Below are 27,504 nucleotides of genomic sequence, written 5' to 3'. Positions count from 1 at the left end.
AGAATGATCTTGCCCTCAGGTCCGGCTTGTGGGCTTCCTACGGACAGCTGGTTGGTCTCTGTAAGAATAGGATGCTGGACTAGATGGGCCACAGGCCTGATCCAGCAGGCTCTTCTTATATTCTTACATTTTTAAACTATCTAAAATACTGAACATGACTAAATAAACAAGCCATAATTGCATTTTCATCCTAATAATAGTGATGATAGTTTCTAAGGAAGTGCAAGGTATGAGATCTAGTAGTATTGATTAGATAGTTTATGAGTATTTTATTTATTTATTTATTTATTTTTAGCCCACCTTTTTCACTAAGGAGCTCAAGGCAGCAGACATGGTTCTTCCCCTCTTCATTTAATCCCCACAACAACCCTGGCCCAAGGTCACCAGTGAGCTTCATGGCTGAGTGGGATTCGAACCTTGGTCTCCCAGGTCCTAGTCCAGCACTCTAACCACTGTACCACACTGGCTTATGTACCAGCTTGGTGAATATTTCATCATATTAAGACAAGATTATTGTGAAGATGAGTGAAATATTTTTCCATTCGTCGTTGGTTTTGTTTTTTAGAAATTAATGTTTTAAAAAGTCAGAGAGGGCTGTCTGGAAGAACCTTAAAGAACTGCAGTGGGAAGACTGAGCTATTCCTCCTCTTTCCCTTATTCAAAAAGGGAAGAAAGGGACTCAATTTATAGCTTGTTTCTAGTAATATTGAAGTGTCATTTATTATTATTATTGTTATTTAATTAATTAAATTTATATCCTGCCCTTACTTCCAGAAGGAGCCCAGGATGGCACTTCCAATTCTCCCAGGATTATATTTTTTTTAAAAAGTAGATGTTGTCATCACAATAATGTGACAGGCTACACTTCTACAAGTGCCATATAATGTTCATTCCACATTAGGAGTTGATCTTCCAATGCAGTAGCACCTGTGCTTTGGAACTCTGTGCCTGTATTATGGCACCCTCATAATACTGTTTCAGAAACCTGCTAAAAAGTTTTTATTTGAGCAAGCCTACCCAGACACGCATCTAGTTATATATAATTGTTTTTAATATTTGCTGTTTTATTTGTGTATTATTGGTGTATTTTATGTATTAGTGTATTTTATGTACACCACTTAATTTTTTTTATTAACCGGTTTATACATTTTTTAAAAAAAACTTTTTAAAATTAGGGTCTTCTAGGGGTCTTTTTAACTGTTCTTGGCAGACCAACCAACCAAACTGTGCCTGATTTTTACCAACCAAATTAGTGATTTCCCACTGGTGTTTAGATTTTATTTTATTTTGGGGTGTCCCTTCTACTGTGTAAAAGTGGCTTATATTTTTCTTCTTGTAACCCTTTCAAGTCAATTTTGTTATTCTGAGAAAGAATTAATTTGGCCAAGGTCAACAACAGTCATGACACACCTGGCATCTGATCCTAAGACCACCACTCCATATTGCACTGAATTAGGGCTAACTAGATGTAGTGTCCCTCTTGTTCTGAAGTGTCCCCCAGATAAGAGTAGCTAACATATGAGTGCTCTCAGAGCCCCAAAACTGTCTTTTCCTCAGAGAGGTCTTGATGAGTCATTGGCTCTTAATATAGGAGGGCTGGGACCCTTCTCATCATGGAGGTGTCCTAGGGATTACTTTCCTGGCTTGCTCCTTTGTTGTAACCCTGAAAGAGTTCCCTGTTGGTTCCTGTTGCACCTCCCACACTTCAGATGGATGCTGCTGTGGCCTCCCTGACTTCTCTGTATAATATGCTGAGGAGGGAAAGTGCATCCCAACAGCTGTGAGGCTTTGTGGAGACAAAGTTCAGCTGCATCAAGCTTCTGATACTAGACAACATGATGGATATTCATGACTGAATCTTCCATTTCTTTAAATTTTAGCAAAGAGCATCCATGCAGTGGAGTGTGGAGATCCAATCGCAGTCTTACTAGGTCATGGTTTCCATATCTCTCCACCCATTGATATATTTTTGTCATTGTATTTTGATATGTTTATTTGTTGGTTTTTCAATTACATTTGTATGTGGTGTAAATTTTTATTCAGACTTTTCTACACCACCTGGTATCTTTTAATGAAGGATAGTCCAAAGTTATTTTAAATAACACAAACTACTATCTTTCATTGTTACATTTAACAAATGCCTACATGCTTTGTTTATCATTCTGTAAATAAATATGTTTGATGTTTGTGGCAACTTAAATATACATGAAATGTTATTACATGTTGCACAGATTTTTGGGACAGTGTTGCATGTTGTTTTAAGAGGCTTAAATCAGTTAGTCTGGGGTGGCTAATCTGTAGCCCTCTAGAAGTTGCTTGAACTGCCACTCATATCATCCCTGAACATTGGGCCTTGCTGACTCTGGCTAATAGGAGTTGCTGTTCAGCAGCATCTGGAGGGCCACAGGTTAACTATTCTGTTCTCATGTGTAGATACGAATTTGTTACATGGATCTCTTGTGTTTTTCAAATAAATGAGCTATAAAGGCTGATAGACCTAAGGTAAATGGGTTCCATACAGCACATTCAGCAAATGCACACAACCCACATGCATGGGCAGTTTAAGCAAGGGTGATTTGCTTGTGTCTGTCATTTTTATAACAAACAGTAGCATTTTACAGACCTTAATATTTTAAGTCTTTTTGCTCCAAAAACCCCTACATGTTCAGGTTGCCAAGAAGCATCTGGAGCTATTAAAATTGATTTATTTTAACAAAAATGAATAATTAACTGAGCTGAAATCTTTTGGCTGAGCCCTTATTTCTGCTTTTAACTATAATTTGTTTGTCTTTCAAATAATACGATATTGCAGGAGGAAATTCTGCTGCATGCTCAGCTATATTTACGTGGCTAGAAGTTGTTATTTATTGGATACTTTCAAGTTTAAAATGTTCAACTATGTGTATTTTAAAACACATGCATACAAAGGGGAAACCCATTAAAGTTGACACCATCTTGTGTTTAAAATCCTTATTTCTCACCATAACTCTTAAAGAATCTGTTGACTAAATTTTTAACAAAGTGACCACAGCTGTTGGTACTGGCTATAGAGAGATGTAGATTACAAACTGAAAGTTATTTATAAATAATCATTGCATATATTTATAGGAATGCATTTTAATACTGCTTGACATTCAGGGATCAGTAATGGAATTTCTGGCAGCACACCCTAAGATAATGTTCAGAGAGTAGTTAAAATTATGGCAACTTAGTCATTCTGAGATCATTCTATGAAATCTAATCCATGGTATCTGGAGTTTCTTTACCCTGTTAATTGGGGTATTCCCATATAGTAGGGGTGTCTCCCCACCCTCTGGCAAAAACAGTAACAGCTAATTTGAGTTCTTCATACTTCCACTGTTAACATATCAAATCACAGGTCCTTAAAACTAATGTTGAGATCAGTTGAAAAGATGAATGAGCATAAACCCAATTTACCCGGGTGATATTAAGAGTCAGAAGGCAATAGAAAACTCCAAATTAAATGAACAAGGAAATATAAAACCCAGCCTCCAGAGATAAATAATGGTGCAGAATTGGATATGTATGTCTAAACCTACAAAATGTAATTCCAATATAAGTAAATAAAGACTATTCAATTTTAATCCTCTCAAACCAAGAGTATATAAAAATACAGAAAACAAGAAAATATGTAACAAGTGAATAAAATTTCTAAAATAGTGTTTTTATGAACACAGATATATATAGAATTATATCTAAACATCAGCTGATATAGCCAGCAATTGTATGGCAAAGAAAGTGTCATTTGACAGACAGTTTTGTTATAGACCAACCATGTTTCTATCCTGCAAGTATCTTCTAGTATGTGTATCTAGCTATCTATATAAAAAGGTAAGCCGTCATGATGTCACACAGCATGACATCAGGGTATGGCAAGGTGCCAAAGACTGCTAAGCAAGTGGGTGGGCTACATGGCAGTGGCTGTGGTAGCCACAGTGATGGCAGAGGCCCTGACCATTGAAACCACAGAGGTGGCAGAGGCAGCAGCAGAAGGGTGGGTAGGAAGGCAGGAGTGGCTCAACAGCTGAGATAAGCAGGTTGGGGTGAGGAGTGTGGGTGTCTGGAGGGGTAGCAGTGGTGAGGGGGGTATGTGATGGTGAGAGGAAATGTGTGTGTGTGTGACAGAGAGAGTGTGTGTGTGCGTGGTGGTCCCTGGTGTGTGTGTGTGGTGTCTGGGGTATGTGTGTATTTATTTATTATTAAATTTATATCCTTCCAGTAGGAGCCCAGTTTGGGGATGGGGGTTGGTGTTTGGGGATGTAGGTTGGTGATTAAAGCAAGCAGGTGGGCTCTGCCCCTGTGTGTGCATGTGTGTGTTTGACGATGGTTGGAGAGTTGGCGAGCAAAGGGAGCAAGGGCAAAGCCCCTCCTCACTATATAAGGTTTTTCACAGTACTAGTGTGTCAATATATCATATACTGACCTGAACAGAAAAAACATTTGCTGACTGACCTTTGGAAATTACTATCTTGGAGAAAGCCTTTGAATTAGACATGGTGAGTGCCTAATGTTATGACATTTGGAGATTACTATATTAAATTTAATTTGACTGTTTTGAACTTGGGATTGCCTACTTTTTCAGACTGGGCAATCCATATAACAATATCCATAACTCAAGATTCATCAATGAATGTAAATATATACTTAGGAGATGTTCTCCTGAAAGAGGAACTTGGTAGTCGGGAAGTGCCCCTAGATCCATCATTGTTGCTAGAGGCCCAGGTGACCTCAGTGGCTAGGAGTGCCTTTCACCAGCTTCGGCTGGTAGGACAGCTGTGGCCTTTTCTGGACTGGGATAGCCTGACCACTGTTGTCCATGCACTGATAACCTCCAGGCTGGATTACTGTAATGATCTATGTGGGGCTGCCCTTGCTTTTAGTCCAGAAGCTACAGCTTGTATAAAATGCAGCAGCGAGACTGCTCACTGGGGCAGGGTATCACCAACATGTCACCCCACTGCTGAAAGAATTGCATTGGCTGCCTATTAGCTACCGGGCTAAATTCAAGGTTCTGGTTTTGGTGTACAAAGCCCTATAGAGCTTGGGACCAGAATACCTGAAAGATCGTCTTAACCCTTATATACTCAGTAGATCACTATGCCAGAGCTTGGAAAAGTTACTTTTTTAAACTATAACTCCCATCAGCCCAATCCAGTGGCCATGCTGGCTGGGGCTGATGGGAGTTGTAGTTCAAAAAAGTAACTTTTCCAAGCTCTGCACTATGCTCTGCATGTTAGGGCCTCCTGTAGATACCATCTTATCAGGAAGTCCATTCCACACAACAAAGGAAGCAGACCTTTAGTGTAGTGCCACCTCCCCTTTGGGAATTATCTCCCCTTAGACAGACACCATCTCTACCTTTTCGGCGGCTCCCCGAAGACCTTCCTCTTTAAACAAGCCTTTTAAGTAAAGACCTGACCTTATTCCAATCTGTATCTGTGCTGGAATTGCTTTTTAAGATGTTTTAAAAGCTTTTGTAAAAAGATGTTTTTAAAGACGTTTTGTTTAAAGTCTGTTTTTTATTGTTGGCCACCCTGGGCTCCTACTAGGAGGAAGGGTGGGATATAAATTAAATTAATAATAATAATAGGTGAGTATCATATAAAGAAATTTTAAAGAGAGTTAGAGTTTTAGTAATGTTAAGTACATTTATTCTTTTTGTTTTTATACTCCAGTAAACAGTTATAGTCACATGATTGCATTACATATATTTTGATAGGATAGAAATGCATTTGGTTTATAACAAAACTGTTTGTCCCACAACAAACACTTGTTTGCCATACTATTGCTGGCTGTATCAGCTGATGTTTGGATATAATTATATATATATATATATGTTAATAACAACAATATTTTAGACATTTTATTCATTTGTTACATATGTTCTTGTTTTCTGTATATTTATATGCATACTATTTTTTGAGGATATTAAAGTTGAATATTCTTTATTTACTTATATTGGAATTACATTTTATAGATTTAGATATTCATACCCAATTTTGCATTGTTATTAATATAAAATTCCAAACCACTCATCATCCTGTTTTGAATTGTTCCAAGAGTTGGAAACCCCTTTCATACTACAGATTTAGGCAACAGAGTCAAAATGATACCCAAATGTATTACCATCAATCAAAATGATGTGTTGTATTTGCAAGGACAAAGAAGAGATGGACATCAATATTTTGGATTAAACTAGGTCAGAACTTTATTGTTAATTTACAATTCAAATTCTCTACATTTGAACTAATGGCAGAAAGCATAAAGGCCAATGATAGAAGAGAGCTCCCTATCATCCCTAATCCCCTGCAACCTGGCTTGGTTGTCTTGCCAGATGGTCTCCAGAGGCCAGCTCAGTACTGAGCTGCCTGAGGTCATATGGCAAGCTGCCACTCTGTGGAGAAGAGCACCGTCCTTTTTGCCACTGCCTGGACAAGCAATCAGCCCCTTCACCTACATTTATCTGTCAGCAGCTCAAATGCTCAAGCATCCCAAACTATTCAAACTACACAATCCCATGACACATTTGTGATATTCACTAATAGCCAAAAAAAGAAAAACATACCTATAGCCCACAGATATTTCTATCTAACTTGAAAAAGCAGGGAAATTGGGCAGCTATGGTGAATGCACCAGGTGAACAGGAGACCTGACCTCCTCTGAGATATTGTACTGCCCTACACATTTGTCAAAATGCAAACACAATTTGGGTTGGTCTTTCACAGTCCAACCCACTTCCTGTGTAGCTTGGAAGAATTTGGTAACATGTGCCTCTGAGCATATGAGTGGTGACAACACCTGCAATCACCCCAAATAACAGAAACAAGACATGTGCTGTGCTGATCTTGTTTCAGCAGGGAGGAAGCAACAATATTAAGACAGTTAATATAGTTGATATAGTCACTTTAAATATGTTTGATTTACGTTGCATTTTATGAATTTTCCTACAGTAAATTGTTTTCTTTTGCTTCTGCTTCTGTGAATATGTGAAGTACAGCAACACTTTACATAATTTATACTAAAAAAACTACAAAAATAATTGGAATAATGACACTTTCTGCAGAATAATCTTCAGTGGACATGAGGAGTGTCTCAGTTTGCACAACATAAAACAGTGGAAGGTGAAATATATTCTAGGAAATGTCTAAGTGTGCGCTATGTTTTTAATTGACCATGCCCACCTTTCCTTAAGTGGAGTAGTTTAAGCATAGCAGGCTGAAAACATGCATCTTGGGAAGGCCACGTTTGTTTTTTCTAACAACTAGATTCATTGCTTAAGTAGCAACATATTGTAATCAGTCTGATTTTACATCAAACTGCAGTTTCAGATTCAACTGTTAATACACCCAAAATAGAAATAGAACATAACCTCCAGTTTGAAACCATCATGACATTGACTAATTTAAATGCTTTGAAAAAAATGAAAATAAATTTGACACAGGTTTCTACAATTAATAATGCGAGAAATATAACGAGAAAAATATAATCTAGGTTAGATTCTCTGTAGAAACAGTAGGAGCACAGGAAAGAAGCAAAGTAAGAACAACACCATCAAAATACAAAAATGTAATTGTCCATCTTTGGAGATGTAGTCCTGAGTGCAGGTGTTGCCACCACTCACCATATACTCAGAGGCACATGTTACCAAATTCTTCAAAGCGGCACAGGACTGTGAAAGACCAACCCAAACTGGGAGAGAAGGGGCGGAAGGGTAGGGGTAGGGAGAAAGGGAGGGAAGGGGGAGGGGAGGAGATTGGGTTCACTGGGCAGAAGGAAAGCCCCTTTCCTTTCCAAAAGGAACAGTATCATTGTTTTTCAGAGTTTACCCCACCTTTTTATTCTGCAGCAGGTATATGTATTCTCCCACCCAAATTTAAACCAAAGCTGTCCCTGGCCACATCCACAACATACCTTTATTTCACTTGAGACAGACATGGCTTCCCATGAAAAATCCTGGGAAGTGTAGTTTGTGAAGGCTGCTGAGAGTTGCTAGGAGACACCTTATTCCACTCACAGAGATACAACTGCTCTGGCTGCTGGAGTTCTGCCAGGGGAATAGGAGTCTCCTATCAACTCTCAGCACCCTTCACAAACTACACTTCCCAGGATTCATTGGGGGAAGCCATGACTGTCTCAAGTGAAATAACTGTTTGGCGTGGGTGTGGCCCCCTGATTAGCCAATCCAAACAGCTGTGAGTCTGGCTGTAAGAACACTGAGAGTTGATTCTTACTGAGCATGCCCATGCTTATCATTGACTCCAATGTTAAATTTCTTCCCTAAATATCTTCCGAAAAGCCTTAAAGACCTGGCTCTTTCAACAGGCCTTCGGGATTTCCGGGGAGGGCTAAATGCTATGATTAAATGCCTCATGCCCTGTATTATTATTGCTTTTGCTGTCGCACTGTTCTATTGTATTTTGTATTATTGTATTGTGTTTTAATTTTTCATATGTAAGTCGCCTAGAGTGGCCATTGGTCAGATAGGCGATGCATAAATTAAATTTATTATTATTATTATTATTATTAAATAAATTAAAAATCAGCCAGTTATTTTTTTAACTTTTAAACTGCAGAAGATGGTCAGAGTATGGGGCAAGGTCAGTAACAGGATTACAGATACTCAGTGAACATCTCTGATTTTTAATTAATTTCCACTAAATTATGAGACCACTGACAAAAAAGTCCAAAGGGGGTTGGATTTTTTCTCTTGTTTGATACTTTGAACTCTTGATTCTCTCTGAGTGTTTTTGTATATCACCATGAAAACTTAGAGGGTTCTTGAGCAAGCGTTTCTGAGTTAAGGACTATAAGTTTTGTAAGGTTTTGGTTTGAAATGAGCTTTTGGGAAGCATCAGAATGGCATGGGGGATATTTTCAATTTAACATTGTGGAATGCAAAAAATCCATGCTGGCTATATTATACAGCCACTGTTGTGGCCATGTCCATTCTCCTCAGCCTCACAGACTATCCCCAACATCACAGACTGTCCGACAACAAATGCTTTGGTAAAGGGACATTTTACTGATTAAATGTGCTGCGTTGACTGATTGGGAAAAAACCTTAGAGGAATTATGAATAGTTTTCTTTTAAAGAATTATTGATAGGAATTTGTCTTCCATCTTGACAGTTTTCAGCACAATACAACTATCTCTTCTGCAAAATTGTGCACGAAAAGGTTTTATATAGAGACATTCTAACGCTCTTTAGACTTGTTTCTAATCATATTGAGCATCCAGTAGCAGAGCAAGTGCAGGTCAATCTGGGTGAAATAGCCTTCCATGCCCCATTTTAGTCAGGAATTTTGACCTGTGTACATGGCTGTGACAGCTTTAGCAACCCTTCATGGATGAATATGGGGAATTATTTTATGTTGGATCATTTGTAAGAGCACACCGCTTATGGAACATGCTTCCCCAATGGTCTAGCTGGTGCCAACATTGTTAATTATTAGGTGCTAGCTGAAGTCTGTCAGTTCATAAAAACTTACCTATATATATGAGCATTCCCAAACACTGATCCTTAAATTCAGCTTTACTGAACTCTGGATATTCTGGTTTATATTCTGTCTTTGTTTCATTGTACTGGTCTTACTTTGTAAATTGCCATTTATTTATTTTTAACAGTAAAGGAGTTCTATAAAAAATAGTTAAACATTATGACACTGAGCTCTAACTTCCAAGTTTATCTGTGTTTTAAATTAGTATAATTTGCAGCGTTGTCCCTACAATTAGCTAGACAGAGGCAATGGCCTCAGGCAACAGATGTAGGGGAGACAGCAGTGGAACCTCCCCCCTCCCAGCCTTTCCTCCCAAACTCCTTGGCCATTCGCCTCTGTAGCAGATAAGAGCTACCTACGTGTACTACCTTAACTAGCCTACTGTCCTCAGATGCACTGGAGGATATTTTTCTTCCAGTGGAGATACTAAGGGAAGTAGTATATAGGTCAATAGAAAAGCAGCTGCTTTGCATGCAGAAAGTCCCAGGTTCAATCCCTGACATCTTCAGGTAGGGCTGGGAATGCCCCCACTCTGAACCCCAGAGAGGCATTAGACATTACTAAGCTAGATGAATCACTGGTCTGACTCTGTACAAGTGTCCTATGCTCCTGTGTTCAGTGATGAAGTAAGATTTTACTTCCAGTCTGGCTGTATTCTGTGCCTGAAACTGAGAGCAGAGGGTGGGGAGGCATTTTATCCTTTGCCTCAGGCAGGAAAATGTCTAAGGTCAGCCCTGGGTCTGGAGTATAAAACTTACCTTTCGTAAGAGTTTTGGCTGCAGAATCTTCATGAGGAGTTGCTGCTGCTGCTGTTGTGAATCTTTAGAAGTTCTGTATTTGCATTTTATCATTTGTTGTAAGTCATTGCAAGCTTTAGAGAAGTAGAATATAAATGTTTTAAATGACTAAGTTAAATTGTTAGATCCCATCAAATTAACTCAATTTCTATCTCTATATATATTTTATTAAGACTCCATGTCCTGTAACTGTTTTTCCATTCTTCTGTGCAGGGGAAGCCTACATGAGACTCAGCAGATTACCTGAAGCAGAACACTGGTATGTGGAATCGCTGCGCTCCAAAACAGACCACATTCCAGCTCATCTCACATATGGAAAACTCCTGGCTTTAACGGTGAGCCAACCATTAGGAAAAGAATATGCTCATTTCAATCATTTTGTCTGCATTCTACTACTTGGGTGATAGCATTCACTCCTAATGAATGACAGACACAGATAACTATTTACATTACCTTTACGGCCAGATTTCTCAAATATTCCTGTTCATTCAGTAGGGGGGTGGAGGGTTAAGCGAAAAGGCTTAGTGTAATGGAAGGTACTCTTCCTCCTCCCCAATTTTGCTCTCCTTCTCCCCCACTTCCCAAATCACTGAATCCAGAGAGAAGACTGGATGTGCTCTGTTTGCCAAATCTAAACATGGCTTGTGGGCTCTGAATAGGAGTGGCTCTTTGTCCACAACATAGAATACAAATATGAGCTCCTTCACCCCAGAGAAACTTTTGTTCAGGGTGTTCTTCCTTAATTCCTTCTCATGAACCTATCTCATAGTTTTGCTGGGGTATCATGGGAGGCCTTTCATGAGGGAGCAATGTTTCTTCCTATCCCTATGGAGGGCTTTGTTGTTAATAGCTAGATTGTCCATTGTCAGGATGATGGGATTGCAACTTGATGCCAAGTGAGGGACTTTGCTTTTCCCAATGGGAATGAATGAGAACATGCCTCCAGCGACACCACTCAAATTGGGGCTAAATCCTGCATCTATCCCAGGTTATACCAGTGTCTCGATTAGAAGTGGATAGAGAAAAACATGCTTTGAAGTAGGCTGCAACTTCAGGTTTTCAGGTCATAGTTTGCTTGGTTGAGATGTAACTTCAAGCAAACCCACTCTGTGTGTGTCAAACCCCAGGAACCCAGCATCTGGGGCAAGCCGAGGTAGACTGGGCCACAGTTAAAGTAAGGATACACATGATGTTGTTGAGATTTCATAGAGATAGATATATGATGTCAGATGTACAGTTAGTAAAACAGGCATATTTTTCCTTAAGTGGAAATGGCATTCTTCAAGTGGCATTATCCATAATCTGTCACAAATGTATAATTTGCACAAAATATCATGGGATCACCTAGGTAAAAAAGAACTAAGGGACAAGATATATGAAAAAGGTGGAAAAAATACAAAACTGTTGCAATAATTTAAAATTGCTCAGTGATTTTGTCTTTGTAAAAAGGACCATCAAAGACCTTGAGGATTTAACATTCTTCATCTTGTATATTACTTTTCTCAAACTTCCGTATACAGATTATGCCTTCTGCCATGTTGGATGGCAGGCACAAACAAGCCCTGTTTCCCAGTGGATTTATATTTGTAACCTGAATCAGACAGAGAATGTAATCCATTCTATACTAAAATGTCCCTTATATAATGGGCCAAGAGAAAAATTGAGGGATGGAGTGGGATTTTGGCTAGATTAACATCCTGTTCTGACCAAGAAATCACCTGTTTTCTATTAGAAGATTTTAATCTTTTATGACATACAGAACAGTACTGTAGGCTTTAACTACAAGGAAACTTCATGCAAAAGAAGTGGAAAGGATTAGGGCAGCTGGTGTGGGGGACTTCTAAGAACATAACAGATCTCTTTATCTTCGTTTAATTGGGAATTTTATTGTATTTTTTTGTTTTTTGTTTTTTACTTCATTGCAATTTGAGTAATGGACTTCTTATACTGGTTTTTTTACCAGAAAATTGTCAAGGTCAGTGACAAGTACAATAAAGCTGATTATGTAATGACTTTAGCCACAATATAAAATTGACTCCTGACATTAGAATTTAAAATGCATGTGTTCTTTATGTGAGTTTAATATGTAATGCGATGCCATATACAGTGTTTGTCTTAATAGAAAATAATGAGATGCACCAGGGTTATATAATGCAAAGGATCATAAATTAGGTTTTTTTGAACTCCAAACCTTGAAATAATTGTTCAGCAGACAAATAATGCAACTTCAAATCACTCGTTTGAAACTCATTTTATATGTCAATGCCAGTATGTGGATAAAGTTAAGCAGGTTTTGAATAGCACTAGTCTAGATCTTTTGCTTATTTTGTATGTGTTTTTTAATGTTGCCTATGCTAATTTGCTTAGATTTGTAAAAGCTTAGTATGAGATTTTGTTTTATGTACCTTAGCTATTTTGTGAAACACTTTTACATCTTAGGTTGTGTGTCAGAATACAACCCAAAAGTATATTCTAACAGAATGGCTAGTGAAAGTATGATCTCCCTGCCTAGAGTAAACTGGAACAAATATTTCACAACCCACATATCAAGTAATATTATAAATTCATATGTTAAAATTATAACTCACCAGGGTGTATTACCAGAAAGCATAAGAACAGGACAATTTAGTGGTTAAAGCATATGAGTAGTGGCTCAGCTAGTTGAATAACTGGAAGGCAGCCAATCCTGAGCTAAAGTCTCTGTTTTCATTTTATTTATTTTTCCAGAACTGTATTTAGCTTTTTGAAGGTACATAGCACTATGATAATGCTGTTCTAAACTCCCCAAGATCTCATAGTCTATATGAATTGTTTAAGGAAGACACTATTGAAACTAGCTTCCAGCTTAATCTAGAATTGGTTGGTGAGTATTAACAGAGTACTGAAGTCCTTTCCTCATGTTGATTATGTATAACTATTTTATGAATGGGAAACATATTTTTAATAAGAGCTTTAACATTACAGTTTGTCTGTTTCCAACATATATACTGTAATTGTGTCTCTTGTCAAAAATGACAGTACGAGGTGCAGCCTTGAGTATGTAGAGGAGTTAATTATCATTTGGTCAAGACTTGAAGGTACAAAAAAGTGTTAGCAAATCAAGGTGACTTTAGGTCCAAAAATTGGAGGTCTCATAATTATGAATAGATTTCAGACTTGGTAATTTAACCTGTGACACATTTTATCTGTACTCATGTCTACTGTGACATTTACCAGGTAATATGAGGCCTTGAGTTCTCAAATGTACTTATCCCAGTTTGCCTCTCTGTCTCTAGAATATGCCGCAGTCTCGCTTGAACACACAATTATAATCTGACTAACATGTCCACATCCTACTGGGTGCAAATGGTTGATCTGGCAATATATATGGTTGGATCTTCTCTGATTTCACAGAGGACCTTGGCAGGAGAGGTACAGAGCCTCTCTGACTATGAGTAGCTTAGTTGCTGTGATGCCACAGAAGAAACAGCCTTGGCCAAAGTGGGCTTGGAGACTTTTTCACTTAGTACTATCAAGTCAGTCAGCAAATCTAATGGAAATCACACTTCCTTCACCTTGATATTGTCAGTATGCACATGGGCTTTTGAATAACGTTTTATTGATACATATTGGTTGAGCAGTTTCAGAGGTTTTTGTTGGAAAGCCATTGGCCACAGATCTTCCTGCTAATGTATATGAAGTAGAATTGCAGTCTTGGGGGGGGGGATAACTCAGTGGTGTGCAATGAAGGTATCCCATTTCAGAAAACATGCATTATGAAAACATATAGTTCATCATCTTGCAGTTTTTCCCTTTTTTTCATTCTTTTTTATATTGCTTTTTCTTGGTTTTGAATGCTAAGAATCTTGTTCTGCATTGTGATAGAACTTCTTATCTACTTTAATAAATTTATACCTTGTATTGCCAAAAAAAGTGTCCAAGGCAGCTTACACAAATATAAAAGCATAACATATATTTTAAAATTTAATCAGGCAAAAGTTAGAACATTCCAGAATCAGGAAGGTAAAATAAATCCATATAAATATCCAATAAAAACTAGATAATAAAATATAAACAATAGAAATGCACTTGATGCTTCCCGTGCAGCCCGAAAAGAAATTAATTTGATTTCATCTGAACACTCAGAAAATCTCAAATAGTTAGAGTAGCCCAATTAGCCACCATTCCCCCTTCCATACTAAATAAGAGGTACAGTAAGAGGTAGTAGAGGATTTATATTATTATATTATTTTCAGCTGAGGATCATGACATCATATATGCTTCTACAGTCCCTGGCTTCAAATGACAATTCTCGTGCAGAGCTGTCATCCATTTGCAAGTGGAAATGGTGGGAGCTTGCCAAGCCTCTTCAGTCCCTAGCTGCAGGTGACATCTTCACTGGGCTGTGTACCCCGGTTTGAATCAGGCAAACTTGAAGGGGGGCTTTGTCAGTTTCAAATTGTGGTTGCTGTGTTTGAGAGGGAAGAGTTTCCATTCTGAGCTCTGTGCTTCGGAGACTGAGCCATGCCCTGATCAGCAACAGAACACTCATTTGCCACACAGCTTGGGTAGTTATTTTCATCTGGCATCTGAAAGACATGAGTGTGGCATGCACAGGAAAAGACAGTGTTCCGCGGGTGGAGCACCTCTACAGAAATGGCCAGTTTCAGTCTAAACATTTTAGGTGGTTGCCAGCTGTCATACCAAGACCCACTGAAATCAATGGGCTTAAATTATTTTAAGTAGATTGATTGCACTAGATGTACTGTGCATATAAAGAACACCCTGCTGAATCAGGCCAGTGGCCCATCTAGTCCTTTTGTCACAGTAGCCAACTAGATCCCTACGGGAAGCCTGCAAGCAGCACCTTTCAGTAGCACTCTCCCCTCCTATGAGTTTCAGCAACTTATATTCAGAAGCACACTGCCTTTGACAGTGGAGGTACAATGTATCCATCAGGGTTAGTAGCCACTGATAGCCTTATCCTCTATGAATTTGTCTAATTTTCCATTAAAGCCGTTCAGGTTGGTGACCATCACTATCACTTTTGGGAGTAAATTCCATAGTTTAACTATGTGCTGTGTGAAGAAGTACTTTAGAGGAAATAATATACGGTTAAATTTTATGTGTTGATTTTTGTTATTATTTTCAAATTAGGTTGTAATAATAGTTTTATACAGCTTATATTCAAAGTGCCCTGAGAAGAACTGTTTTATTTAGACTTTTTCTTATGCACCTGGGGGCTTCTTTCCTTCCTTTTTCCTGCAATTGGTGCCTTCTCCCCAGTGCCTGACCACCAAAATCTTAGCACACAGAAGGATCACAAGATGTTCTCAAGGGGCGCAGGCAGTCCTTAAGACCTGTATGGTCCCAAGCCATATCAGGTTTTCAGGTGTAAACAAAAAAACAGAACATTGAATTGCACTGAATTGGTATAGTATAGGAAGTTACTGAAGCTGTTCAAACGCTGTTGAAATCTGTGCCACATGATGTGTCAGGTAGTATTTGGAACTAGCTTAAATTCCAATAGTTCTTAAAGATCAATACTACATACAGTAAACCTGGATGTTGCAAGGTCATGGATAACCATGGCTAGGAAATAGTAGTTCAGAATAAAACTAGATAAGTGTGAAATCTTGGTGCAGACTTCAGGTGTAACAATGCAAGTTTGAACCTTAACACTGGTCAACACTAATTTTATTGCTAATGATGTTTGATCGATTTTAGGGTAACTTTGTATTGCTGATTCCGAATATGGCACCGGTTTTGCTAGATTGGCTCTAATTTTTGAGATAATGGATGCCCCCATTGAAAAACATAACAAATTCAAAAAATTTAATGGTCAGGCATAGCCTACCCACAAATGACATGGAAACTGTCTCAAATCATACAAAGGTAAACACATGAAATACCTAATGGCGTTGTATTCAGTACAATAACATTAAAACAAAGTAAGCTGATTCAGATAATCACAGTTAATGCATAGAAAAACGCTGTGTGTACAATTTTCTTTTATGTGGGACATCAGGACAATCACGTTGGAGGCTCTAGCAGTAGTCTGCCATCATGTGTCTGTCCCATCTGCCTTGATACCTTTCCTCCATCACCTTTATATCCTGATGGAACCTCTCCCCATGTTCCTCACTAAAATCACCAAGATTATCCAGAAATCTGTCTAAGTGGCTATGGAGATAGTGTACCTTTATGCTCATATTAGTACCCAAATGTTTAAAGTTAGCGAGCATGTTTTGCACCAATTCTTCATAATTGTCTGCTTTGTGGTTACCCAAGAAGTTCTTGACAACTGAGACATAACTGCACCAGGCAGAAGCTTCAACATCATTCATAAATTTAGTGAAGTGGAGTGGTGGGAGAATGATTTTTTCTCTGTCAACCAACTGTTAATGATGTTCACTGCACCTAGTCATGTGTTCCCTTGAAGGCCATGTCACTTTTTTCCAATGATCTCGCTTTGCCCTACTATCCTACAAGCAGATGAAACAAGGGTACTTCGTGTATCCACTTTGCTGCCCAAGCAAGAAGTTCACCATCTTTAGATCAACACAAATAGACCACTGGTGCTCGTGATAGCAGAGTTTCTGCAAGACCATTTTGATATTTTCATATTCTTCTTTAAGTTTTATTGAGTGAGCAATTGGAAGAGATGCATAGCGGTTACCATTGTGCAATAAAACACATTTCAAGCTTCTGGTGGAGCTGTCTATAAAAAGCCGCCAATCTTCTGGTCGATATTCCGGTAGTCCCATTTGGAGAAGAAGTCCAGGAATGTTATTGCAGTATACAAGTTCTTCATCTTGGCTGAAGTATGGAAGAAGTCCCTCCTCTCTTGTCCGATAAGCTGTTATGTTAGCTTCCGGCTGTAGACAGTTCTTTTCCATTAGCCTGGATGCTAAAAGTTCAGATGCTTGCTTTGACAGACTGAGGTCTCGTATCAGATCATTGAGTTCTTTTTGGGAGAACTGCTCAGGTGTTGAAAAGCTTTCTTCATATCCACTTCCAGGGCTACCACCTGTGCTACACTCCACGTCCCGCATTTCTTCAACATCTGACAATGGAAGGTCAGGCAGTGAGGTAAACACTGGTATGGGAACGTCTTCGCTGTGTGGCACAGGTCGCCTTGCTGAGTCCAAATCAGGATACTCCCACTTACGTTTCTTGTAGCGATTGAAGCCTTTCACATTCACAACACAAAAATAACAATCATCATGATGGTTTTGCAGCTCTCTCCACACCATAGGCACACCAAAGTTTAAACGTTTCCTTTTTCCATTTTTCCACTGTCGTAGGCACTCTACACAGGTTTTGCAAACCTTATGGGGAGCCCAAGACTTATCTTGATCTCCAAGCTTCACTCCAAAATAAGCAAGATATGCTTGTTTTACAAAATCAGTGATGTTTTTTCTTTGTTTTTGCAGAGTGTGTGTATTCGCCACCACGGCCGGCTCCAGGAATGCGGGGGCCCTTGGGCATTAGCCTGCCCTGGGCCCCTCTGCTTCCCTTCCGCGATCCCGTGGATCGCAAGACGAGCTTCCGAACTGCCCACCATCCCCAGTGCTTCACCTACCTTTCTCTACTGTTCGTGCAGGGTTGCCATCAATAAAAATGGCAGCTGAGGTTTCCATAAGGGACTGAAGCCTTTGCCGCCATCTTGGTTGATGGCATGCAGCACGTGCATTGCTGCCATCAACCAAGATGGCGGCAGAGGCTTCAGTCCCTTACAGAAACCTCGGCCGCCATCTTTATTGATGGCAACCCTGCGCGAACAGCAGAGAAAGATAGGTGAAGCGCAGGGGATGGCAGGCAGCTCGGAAGCTCGTCTTGCGATCCATGGGATCACGGAAGGGGATTGGAGGGCCCCCCAGGGGACCCCCAGAGGCTCCTAGAGCTGCGGGGGGGCTGGGCCAGTGCCCAACCTGGCCGCCCTTTGGAACCGGCCCTGTTCGCCACAAACGTAGCAGAATGCATTAGGATTGTTTAAGCAGCCTCTTCGTGACGAACTCATATTCCTCTTAAAAAAAAAAGTATCAATATGATATTATATGCAATAGATAAACTTGCAAAACAATGTTCAAGAGTAAAAAGACAGACCAAACCCTGCTGCATATGTCAGCAGCTACAGGTTTTATTGGGGTACAATCATCATTCGAGAGGTATCCATTATCTCAAAAACTAGAGCCAATTCAGCAAAACTAATGTCATTTTTGGATTTAGCACCCCCCAAATACCCTAAAGTCATTTAAACATCCTTGGCAACTAAAAACAATTTTTTTTTTGTTGGGCTGTGTAATTAATGCCTTTATTTGGCCTTCTCTCCATATGACCTTCTACATAGCTCTGAATTTATTTTGCCAAAATGCTTCCCAAAGTTATTTATCCAAAAGCTTTAAAAAAATCTCTGTAGCAAATGAAAGCATTTCTTAAATGTAGTTACTTTTGCAAACTGGCATCTGTCAACTTTGCTTCCTTTTGAATTTGGCCATATGTCAAGAATTATTTTCTCATTTATATTTGCATTGACTTTGCCATCCAATTACAGCATATTTGTCTGCTTGCCAGGATTTTGTAATTATAATTATGAAACAGAAGGCACTCTCCTTTTTAAAAGATATACTTAATGTCATCAGTTTGACTGTGACTTTGTTTCTCGGTGGCAACAGGGAAGGTTATGATTAGCACCTTTCAGACGCATCACTTTTATTCTTCTTATCCTCATAGGGATTTCTGTGAACCTACACAGCTATTAGAAACATTTATAAAAGTATTTTAACAAACCTGAACCACTTCATACTCTATGTGCTCCTTAACAGTTGTGTGATCAGTTTGCCCGTGATTTCCCCTCCTTCCCTTTTCAGGTTCTAAAAATGCTATGTTTTAACTTGCTAACCTTTCTAGGGCCTGATTTGTGCCTGTTGATTTTTTAAAAAAAATCTCATTGCAAAAGCCCTGTTTGGCCCCAAGAGTAATTTTTGCCTTAGGTGGTTAATTCTATTATAAATTGGATTTATCTTGACACAGGAGTTAAAACTCTAATAGTGCAAACTTGCAACACTGATTTCTTATTTGTAATTGTCCTTTCTTTTTTAGTGGGGAGCAACTATTAGACTACTGAGGTACACTGCTTCTTGTGCTATCTACTATGAACCCATTATTTCACTTACACACTTGCTTGTTCGTTTCTGTTTTGTATTCTTTTCTGTTAACATTGTGTATCCTAATAGCGTCTGTGTTTTTGGAATGTGATAGTAATAAAATCTGAGGGTTTTTTTCCCTGTTAAACTGGAGTTGTTTTGAAATCATAAACTTTATTTCCAGCTAGGACTGCAATAGCAGACTGATACTGTTTAAAAAAAAATGTTGAGGAGACAGACTTCATACTTAAAATGCAGTAAGCAAGCATAGGGGCTTTTCCTGAAGGGAGTATCTCCTTTTTGCAGTATGCAGCTGTAGAATTTTATTATGAATTGTCTATGCTCAAATAGTGGCTTTCAGAGGATCAAACTAGACCTGACATTAAGTGTGGCTGTGCATTTAATGTATGGGCATTCTAGAATTTTATTCACCAAATAACTAAATTCATTTATTCACTAATAGGCAACAAAACTTGCCGTTTAAGAATGTACCTATAGCCAACAGATATTTCTACCAAACTTTAAAAAGCAGGGAAATTGGGCAGCTATAGTGAATGTACCAAGGGAGCAGGAGACCTGAGCGCAGCCTCTCGTTCCAGCCTCTCAAGCCACTGTACAGCATGTCCTACAGTTCCTATACAGAGGTCTGAAAATGGGGCTGAGGCCGAACACTCTACGTCGCCATGCCTCCACCATCTCTTCAATCTTGTCCGTCTCCTCATCGGCTGCCCCCGTGGGTGCTCACCCACTCATCAAACATTTTTTAAGAGGGGCCGCCCACCTTTCTCCAGCTGTGTGCCACTACTTCCTTTCCTGGAGTCTCTTGAAAGTCCTGCAAGCCTTACAGCGCCCTCCGTTGGAACCTCTGGCTTCAGTACCTCTCAGATTGCTATCCTTCAAGGTCCTGTTCCTCGTTGCTATTACCTCCGCGAGGCGGATCTCAGAGCTGCAAGCCTTGTCATCGGCCCGCCACCTCTGCATCTTTCATAAGGATTCAGTGGTCTTGAGGCCAGACCCATCCTTCTGTCCCAAGGTCAACTCCTTATTCCATTGTAGCCAAGACATTGTGCTCCTCTCATTCTGCCCAAAGCCGGTCCATCCCCTGGAGAAGGCCTGGCATTCGCTGGATGTCCAGAGAGCCCTCAAACTTTACCTCTCTCGCACCAGGGACATCAGACAGACAGAATCCTTATTTGTATCCTTTCATCCTAGGACATTGGGGAAGAAGGTCTCTAAATCTACTCTGTCCTGTTGGCTGCGGGCCTGTATTGCCCTGGCTTATCAGTCCCTTAACCTCCCAGTGCCGTCTAACATCACGGCTCATTCCACTAGATCAGCGGCCACTTCGGCTGCATTTGTAACTAATGCACCCCTTGCTGATATCTATAGAGCTGCGGGTTGGTCTACCCCTAACTCTTTTGTGAAGCATTATAAGATTGATCGTTATGCTTCAACTGATGCCTCCTTTGGGAGATGTGTTCTGCAACATGTCCTTTCTGAATTCTAAGCAGTTTGTGATCCCTCCCTATTGGGGGGCTGCTTTGGTACATCCCAAAGTGATGGCAGGCTACCTGTGGAAAATGGTCCATTGTACTCACCTGAAGGGTGATTTTCACAGGCACGCCTGCCATCACGTCCCTCCCTGGTGGGGGATATCTGCATGTACTGTTCCAACCTTATAGTCTACCTGCTGCACGTTTTCTGCTCTGCTTTGTTTTCTGCAGTCAAAACCTCTATTATTACGTTGTGATTTTGGTGGTTCTATATGTTTCCAGAGTTGTTGGCTCCATTTTCCTAGCTGGTGGGCCCCTTGGACTTTTGTTTCTTTCAGATCTGCCACTTCGGACTCGTTGCGAATGAAACTGGAGTGGGAGGGGCCTGAGGCCCCAGATTTTGACTTGAGTGCATTCTTGCATTTGTTTTTTTTTTTACAATAATTTTTATTCAAATTTTCATAAAACATACAAAACAAAATCATAAAACATTCAAAGACAAAAAACAAAACAAAACAAAAATGATTAAACAAAAATAAAATAAAATGTTGACTTCCCATTTGTCACAGATCAAATCAGTTATAGGTCTACAATATATAACAATCCTGTCTCTTAAATCATATTATAAAATCACTTTCCTCCAGTAGTTATCTTAATTAATCATCAAATCTCATAAACATTACTTTATTCTTTCCACAAAAAGTCAAAGAGAGGTTTCAATTCTTTAAGAAATATATCTATCAATTTTCCTCTAAATAAACATGTCGATTAATCCATCTCGTTAATAATAATAATAATCTTATTGTCATAACCATAGTCCAAATAAACATTTCGATTAATCCATCTCATCAAAATCTGTTAGGTCCAATAATTTCAATAGCCATTATTCCATTATCCCTATTAATTCCATCTTCCATCTTCAGTAGTTCTGTTAAGTCCAGTAATTTCAGTGTCCAATCTTCCATTATCAGTATTCCATAATAATCTTGCTGTCGTAGCCATAGTCATATAATAAGAGTCTGATGGGAATTTCCTCTATCCCAAATATTTTCTTGCCATCCATTCTGAATAAGTTGCTGAAATACTGTTGTAAAGTCATATCTCTGTTCTTCTTTTTTACAAAATGCACTGGCTCATCTCTTGAGAGTTTTTCCATTGTCACATGGCTGCAGTTAATTCCATAGATTTTCTCTATATCAAACTCCATCACGTCATTCCAGTCCAGAAGATTATCCAAGCCATTGATAACTTTTATCTCTAATATCTTCATTAATTTCTTCAGAGATAACGTTAAATTCCAAACAGTAGATTTTATTTCTAATATCCATAAACTCCAGATCTTTTTCCAATTCCACATTTGTTCCAATCTCCAGAGCTTGTATCTTCCCTTTATTTTTTCTTTTCTTCTCATCTCTGTTCTCATTCTCCTCTCTCACAGGATCCCCTATTTCTTTAAGCTCCTGCGTCATTTTGCTCAGTTCAATTTTCAGCTCCTTACTGCCCTGTCGCAGGGTTTGTTTTGTTATCTCAATCTCATCCATTATTTTCTGAAACATAATTACTTCCAGATTCTCAGCCACTTTCTTGATTGCCATTTTTAAAACCACGAAAACAAAGCAAAACAAAAATAAAGAAGAACCACTTCTTATTTCAGCAACAATTGGGTTAATATTCCAGGCTTGATGACATCACAGTATAAACAGAGCAGCCTGCCTTATCTCTCTATGTTCAAGAATACAAAACAAATTTAGTTCCCAGCATCAAAACAGTTAGTGGCGTCGTGAAGAAGCAGATTCGTCAAAATAATAATGTTCCTCGGAATAGAAATCCCTCTTCTGTTTATATCTTTAGAATGCACATCCAGGACAGCTTTTTGCAACAAAAACAGAGATAAGCTGTTAATTTCGTGAATAACAGAGAAGAGTTATAGCTCACCCAGAAGTTCTCCAAAGCCGATCAATCTGACAAATCTCCTTTTGCTGCAACAATTTAAACCAAGTAAAAAAAATAATGGAAAGAAGGGTGCTTGCCTGTTAGAGGAGGGTGATTGGAGCAGGGGGGAGGGAGACGGGGGAGAAGGAGGGCAGGTTTGATCATTTGCATGCTTATTGAGTTCAATGGGATTTACTCCCATGCAAGCATGCTTAGGATAAGTAAAACTGGCCATGGGGGAGGGGGGGGAGGGGAAGGAGGAGGAAGGGGAAGGAGGGAATTGGAAGGGGATGAGGGAGGGTAAGGGAGGAATTAAGGAAGGGGGAGGCAAGAGGCAAGGGGTAGGGGATAGGAGGAAGGAGGGGACGGCAGGTTTGTTCAGTATGGATGTACCTGAAGAAAGCTTTTTTGTTGCTTTTAGCATCCCTCACTAACCTCAGCTCATCCTCAGCTTTAGCCTTCCTGACACCATCCGTGCAATTCTGTGATACCTGCCTGTACTCTTCCTTTGTGGCCTGGCCTTCTTTCCACTTCCTGTATTTGTCCTTTTTTGTTTTCAGGTCATCTCTAAGCTTTTTGTGAAGCCACATTGGGTTCTTCTGCTGTTTCCCCCCTTTTTTCCTTGTTGGAATTGCTTCCGATTGCGCTTTTAGAATTTCCTTTTTTAGAAATTCCCACCCATCTTGGACTCTTTTTCTCATTAGGGTGGCTTGCCATGGAACCATACTTACAATTGTTCTGAGTTTATTGAAATTATCTTTCCTGAAGTCCAGGGTGCGCGTATGGCTACTCTCCGCTTTTGCTTCTGTTAAAATCACAAATTCAAGTATGGTGTGGTCACTTTCCCCCAGAGTTCCCGTAACTACCACTTCATCCACCAAATCATCTGTATTGGTTAGAATCAAGTCCAGGATAGCTGATCCTCTAGTTGCTTCCTCTGCTTTCTGTAGGAGAAAGTTATCTCCAACACAGGTCAGGAATTTCTTGGAGGGGCCATGTTTGGCAGAATTTGTCTCCCAACAGATATCGAGATAATTGAAGTCCCCCAGTACTATTACATCATGACTCCTTGAAACATTGGCAGTTTGATTTTCAAAAGTTACATTCTCGTCTTCTCTTGATTGGGTGGTCAGTAGTAGACTCCAAGCACCACATTCCGTTTGTTACTTGCCCCATTAATTTTAATCCAGATACTCTCGGTGGAGCTACCAAGCTCATCTTCCTGAATTTCTGTGCAGAGATATATATTTTTAACATATAGCGCGGCTCCACCTCCCTTTTTATTCCTTCTGTTCTTTTTGAACAAGTTATATCCTTCAATTGCTATATAACAGTCATGGGAGGCATCCCACCAAGTTTCAGTTATACCTATCATGTCATAATTGCCGTCCTATATTAAGAGTTCAAGTTTGTCTTGCTTGTTTCCCATACTCTGCAATTAGTATACAGACATCGAAGACCATGTGATTTATGGCTTGGCTTCCTTACTACTTTTTCTGAGGACTGTTACTAGGCCCTATTAGAGATGATCTCTCTGTTCCCATTACTGTTCACCAGCCTTCATCAGTCGTTACCACCAAGTTTACGTCTCCCTCCCCCTTAGGATTCAGTTTAAAGCCCTCCTGATGAATTTCTCCATGCTGTGGCCAAACACATTCTTCCCAGTCCTTGTGAGATGCAACCCATCACTTGTCAGCAGTCCATTTTCTAGGAAGCATAGCCCGTGGTCCCAGAATCCAAATCTCTCATGTCGGCACCACCTTCGTAGCCATTCATTCACATGGAGTATTTCCCTTTCCCTTTCTACTCCTCTTCTAAGTACTGGAAGGATGGATGAAAAAACCATCTGGACCCCAAAGTCCTTGAGTTTCCTTCCCAGAGCTTCATAGTCTGATGTGATTTCTTCAGTTCTGTTTGGCAGTATCATTTGTTCCCACATGGATGAGGAGAAAGGGATACCTTTCACATTTCTAATCCGTCCTCCTGGTAGATAGCATACCTGGCGAGTCCACGGATCTTCTTGGCATACTTGGGTTTCGATCCCACGCAGTAGGGAGTCTCCCACTACTAGTACTCTTCTCTTATTGTGTCTTCTCATCAGAATGGCATGTAGGGGATATTTTCAATTTAACATTGCGGAATGCGAAACATCCATGCTGACTATAATATGCAGCCACTCTCGTGGCGGTATAATCCTTTAATTTTGTTCTATGTTTGCAATGGCCTATGGCTCAAGCAATAAAGTTGATTATATCCTTTATCCTTTATGGTATTCTAAAATGCAAATAGCAATCATTGGTTGCTGATGACTATCTTGATGTGGATAAAGAAGTGAAGCTTTTCCTTCCCTGCAGCAGGCATTAGTGGTGGTTGACAAAATAGGGTAGAATCAGCATTGCTCATCTGGCTTCACAGTACAGAGATCGCTGTCGGTAACTAAGAGGGGGAGAGAGAAGATGGCAGGGAGGTCAGCTTGGTGTGAGTGCAGCAGCAGAGACAACCCAATGCTCCTAATACTGTGCCCACTCTGCTCTGACCTCCTCAGTCCTCTCATTCACTGGCAGAGATCTTGGTGTTGAGAAGCCACGTGAGCACCCCACTGACTGCTACTGACAGGCATAAGGAAAATCCCTCCTCTGAAGCTGGTATTTGCTTTGAGGGTGATTCCCCTATTGGCACCAATGGAGGAATTCCTCCCAGTGCAAATACCAGCATCAGAAAAAAGATTGTCCTTTTGAGTTAAACAAGGGAAGGAAGGGTTAAATTCCCCTTCATGCCTGTTGTGTCCCAGTTTTCCTTTTTTTGAACAAATCCTGCATTCAAAGATACATTTAATGTCATATCTTGTTTTACCCATAATTGGTTGAAATAATTATATTCTTTTTTCTTCTTTGTTGACATGACCTTGTTTGTTTTGCAATAAAATTAAGCCTTTAATTTTTCATGGACATTGTTGCAAAAGTGTCTTAACACAGCCTTGCTTAGGACCACTTTAAACTACACTGTTTTTAGACACATTCTTCAGAAGTTTTACGTGGAAACCTAAGAATGCAACGTGTGAGTGTAACAAATATGTGTTTAGAGCTAGAGTTAGCCAAGAGTTCAGTGCTGACTATGGCTCCCTGCTTAATGTATACATGTTTGAAACTACCTTTACTTAGAGGTCTTACACACATGCACCCATCTTGAATCACATCAGCCTTGTGAATAGATTATGTTAGAAGTGGGCACTGTACAACACTTCATAGGTATCGGGGGATTTTACCTCCATATCATGTAGTTTATCTGTCTAGGTGAGTGAATTCCCATCAATAGATCTTCTGGAGCCACTGGGTTATCTGTACACATACTTTATCTTTCTAAAGCCTCATTGATGTTTTAGTGCAGCACTACCATCATGTACTTAGCTGGCACAATTAAGTTTCTTTCTCCATACACACCTTGTTTAATTGAAAGGAGGAAGTCTTAATGTTTTCTTAGTGGGAAACATTCATGTATGAAATGAATTTGATTGAGAGAGTAAACTAATTGTTACCTGGCAATGCATATGATTCTGTACAAGTGCATTATTCAGAACTGCTTGACTGCATTAATCTCTCTCCCATTAGCTCCTTAGAATTTTAAATTCTCCAGTAACTTAAAGTGTGCCAGGTGCCTTACCTGAATGCAGATAATTCAACCAGCTGTTAGAAGATTCTGGTGCTAATGTGGAGACCAAAATGTCCAGTAATAGAGGGAGTCATGTTCATGCAGATTTCTTCCTGCAAATGTTATAGCTTTTTAATCAAAGAGAAATGTCAGTCTATTTGAATGAAATGTCACATTTTATTGAGTAATTGGATTTCCTTCTTTTCCATTATTCCCTGGGTTCTATTATTTCAAAAATGTTTTCAGTCAGAAAGCTCAGTGGTATATATCTAGCATTACTTACTTGATTAGCCTAAGGCCACTAGAATATTGCTATGCTCTCCGTAGCTAACTGAATGGTGAATAGTTTCAAGACCAATCCTCCAGGGATTAGTTTACTTTGAGTTAGGGGACTGTGGAGGTTGATGACTGTATCTGTAATATATGCTTTATATACTTAATATATGCTCAAGTACTTAAAACATCACCTCTTCTGATATCAGTTAACTTGGGCCTTATGATCGGTGGGGGAGGCATGAGGCATTGCTGGTGCTGCCACCAGTGGATGCGGCTTGGGAGTAGCTCATAACAGGACCTTCTCTGTGGTAGCATCCCAACCAGGAATTCCTCTAGTCCTAGTGAAGTGTGGTTGTTCCCTGCATTGCCATCATTCAGATGAAATCTAAAAACATTTAGTACTTGAAAGGCAGTATGATGAGCCCCTGATACTGTATATTTTTTGAAATATTTTAATTATTTTAACTTTAATTACGTTGTTCTATCATGAATGTTGTATGGCCATTCTGGGCTCCTGCAGGAGGAAAATAGGGATAAAAAAGTCAGACAAATAATAAAAGCATAATGGAAGCAAACAAGCTATGCTATCATAAGGGGCTGGCCCACGAGGACCATGCGCCAGGTCTTTTGCTTTGTGTCCTAGGGTTGCAGCATGGCACTTGTGGGAAGCAAGCAGACATTGATGAAAGAGCAGCACAACACCCATATTGCT

General features: G+C 39.6%; 1 protein-coding gene across 3 annotated transcripts in view; it reads left to right on the top strand.

The window, feature by feature from the left end:
• TMTC2 (transmembrane O-mannosyltransferase targeting cadherins 2) overlaps window positions 1–27,504 on the top strand; it is a 350,769-nt gene that overhangs the window by 266,824 nt on the left and 56,441 nt on the right. For all 3 annotated transcript variants that reach the window (XM_061639643.1, XM_061639646.1, XM_061639644.1), the window contains one exon: window positions 10,529–10,650. In XM_061639643.1, coding sequence (XP_061495627.1) covers window positions 10,529–10,650 — 122 coding nt within the window. The remainder of the gene's footprint in view (window positions 1–10,528; window positions 10,651–27,504) is intronic.

Source organism: Rhineura floridana, chromosome 8, assembly GCF_030035675.1.
Source record: "Rhineura floridana isolate rRhiFlo1 chromosome 8, rRhiFlo1.hap2, whole genome shotgun sequence".
NCBI classification, from domain to species: domain Eukaryota; kingdom Metazoa; phylum Chordata; class Lepidosauria; order Squamata; family Rhineuridae; genus Rhineura; species Rhineura floridana.
This window is presented reverse-complemented; position numbering and strand designations above follow the sequence as displayed.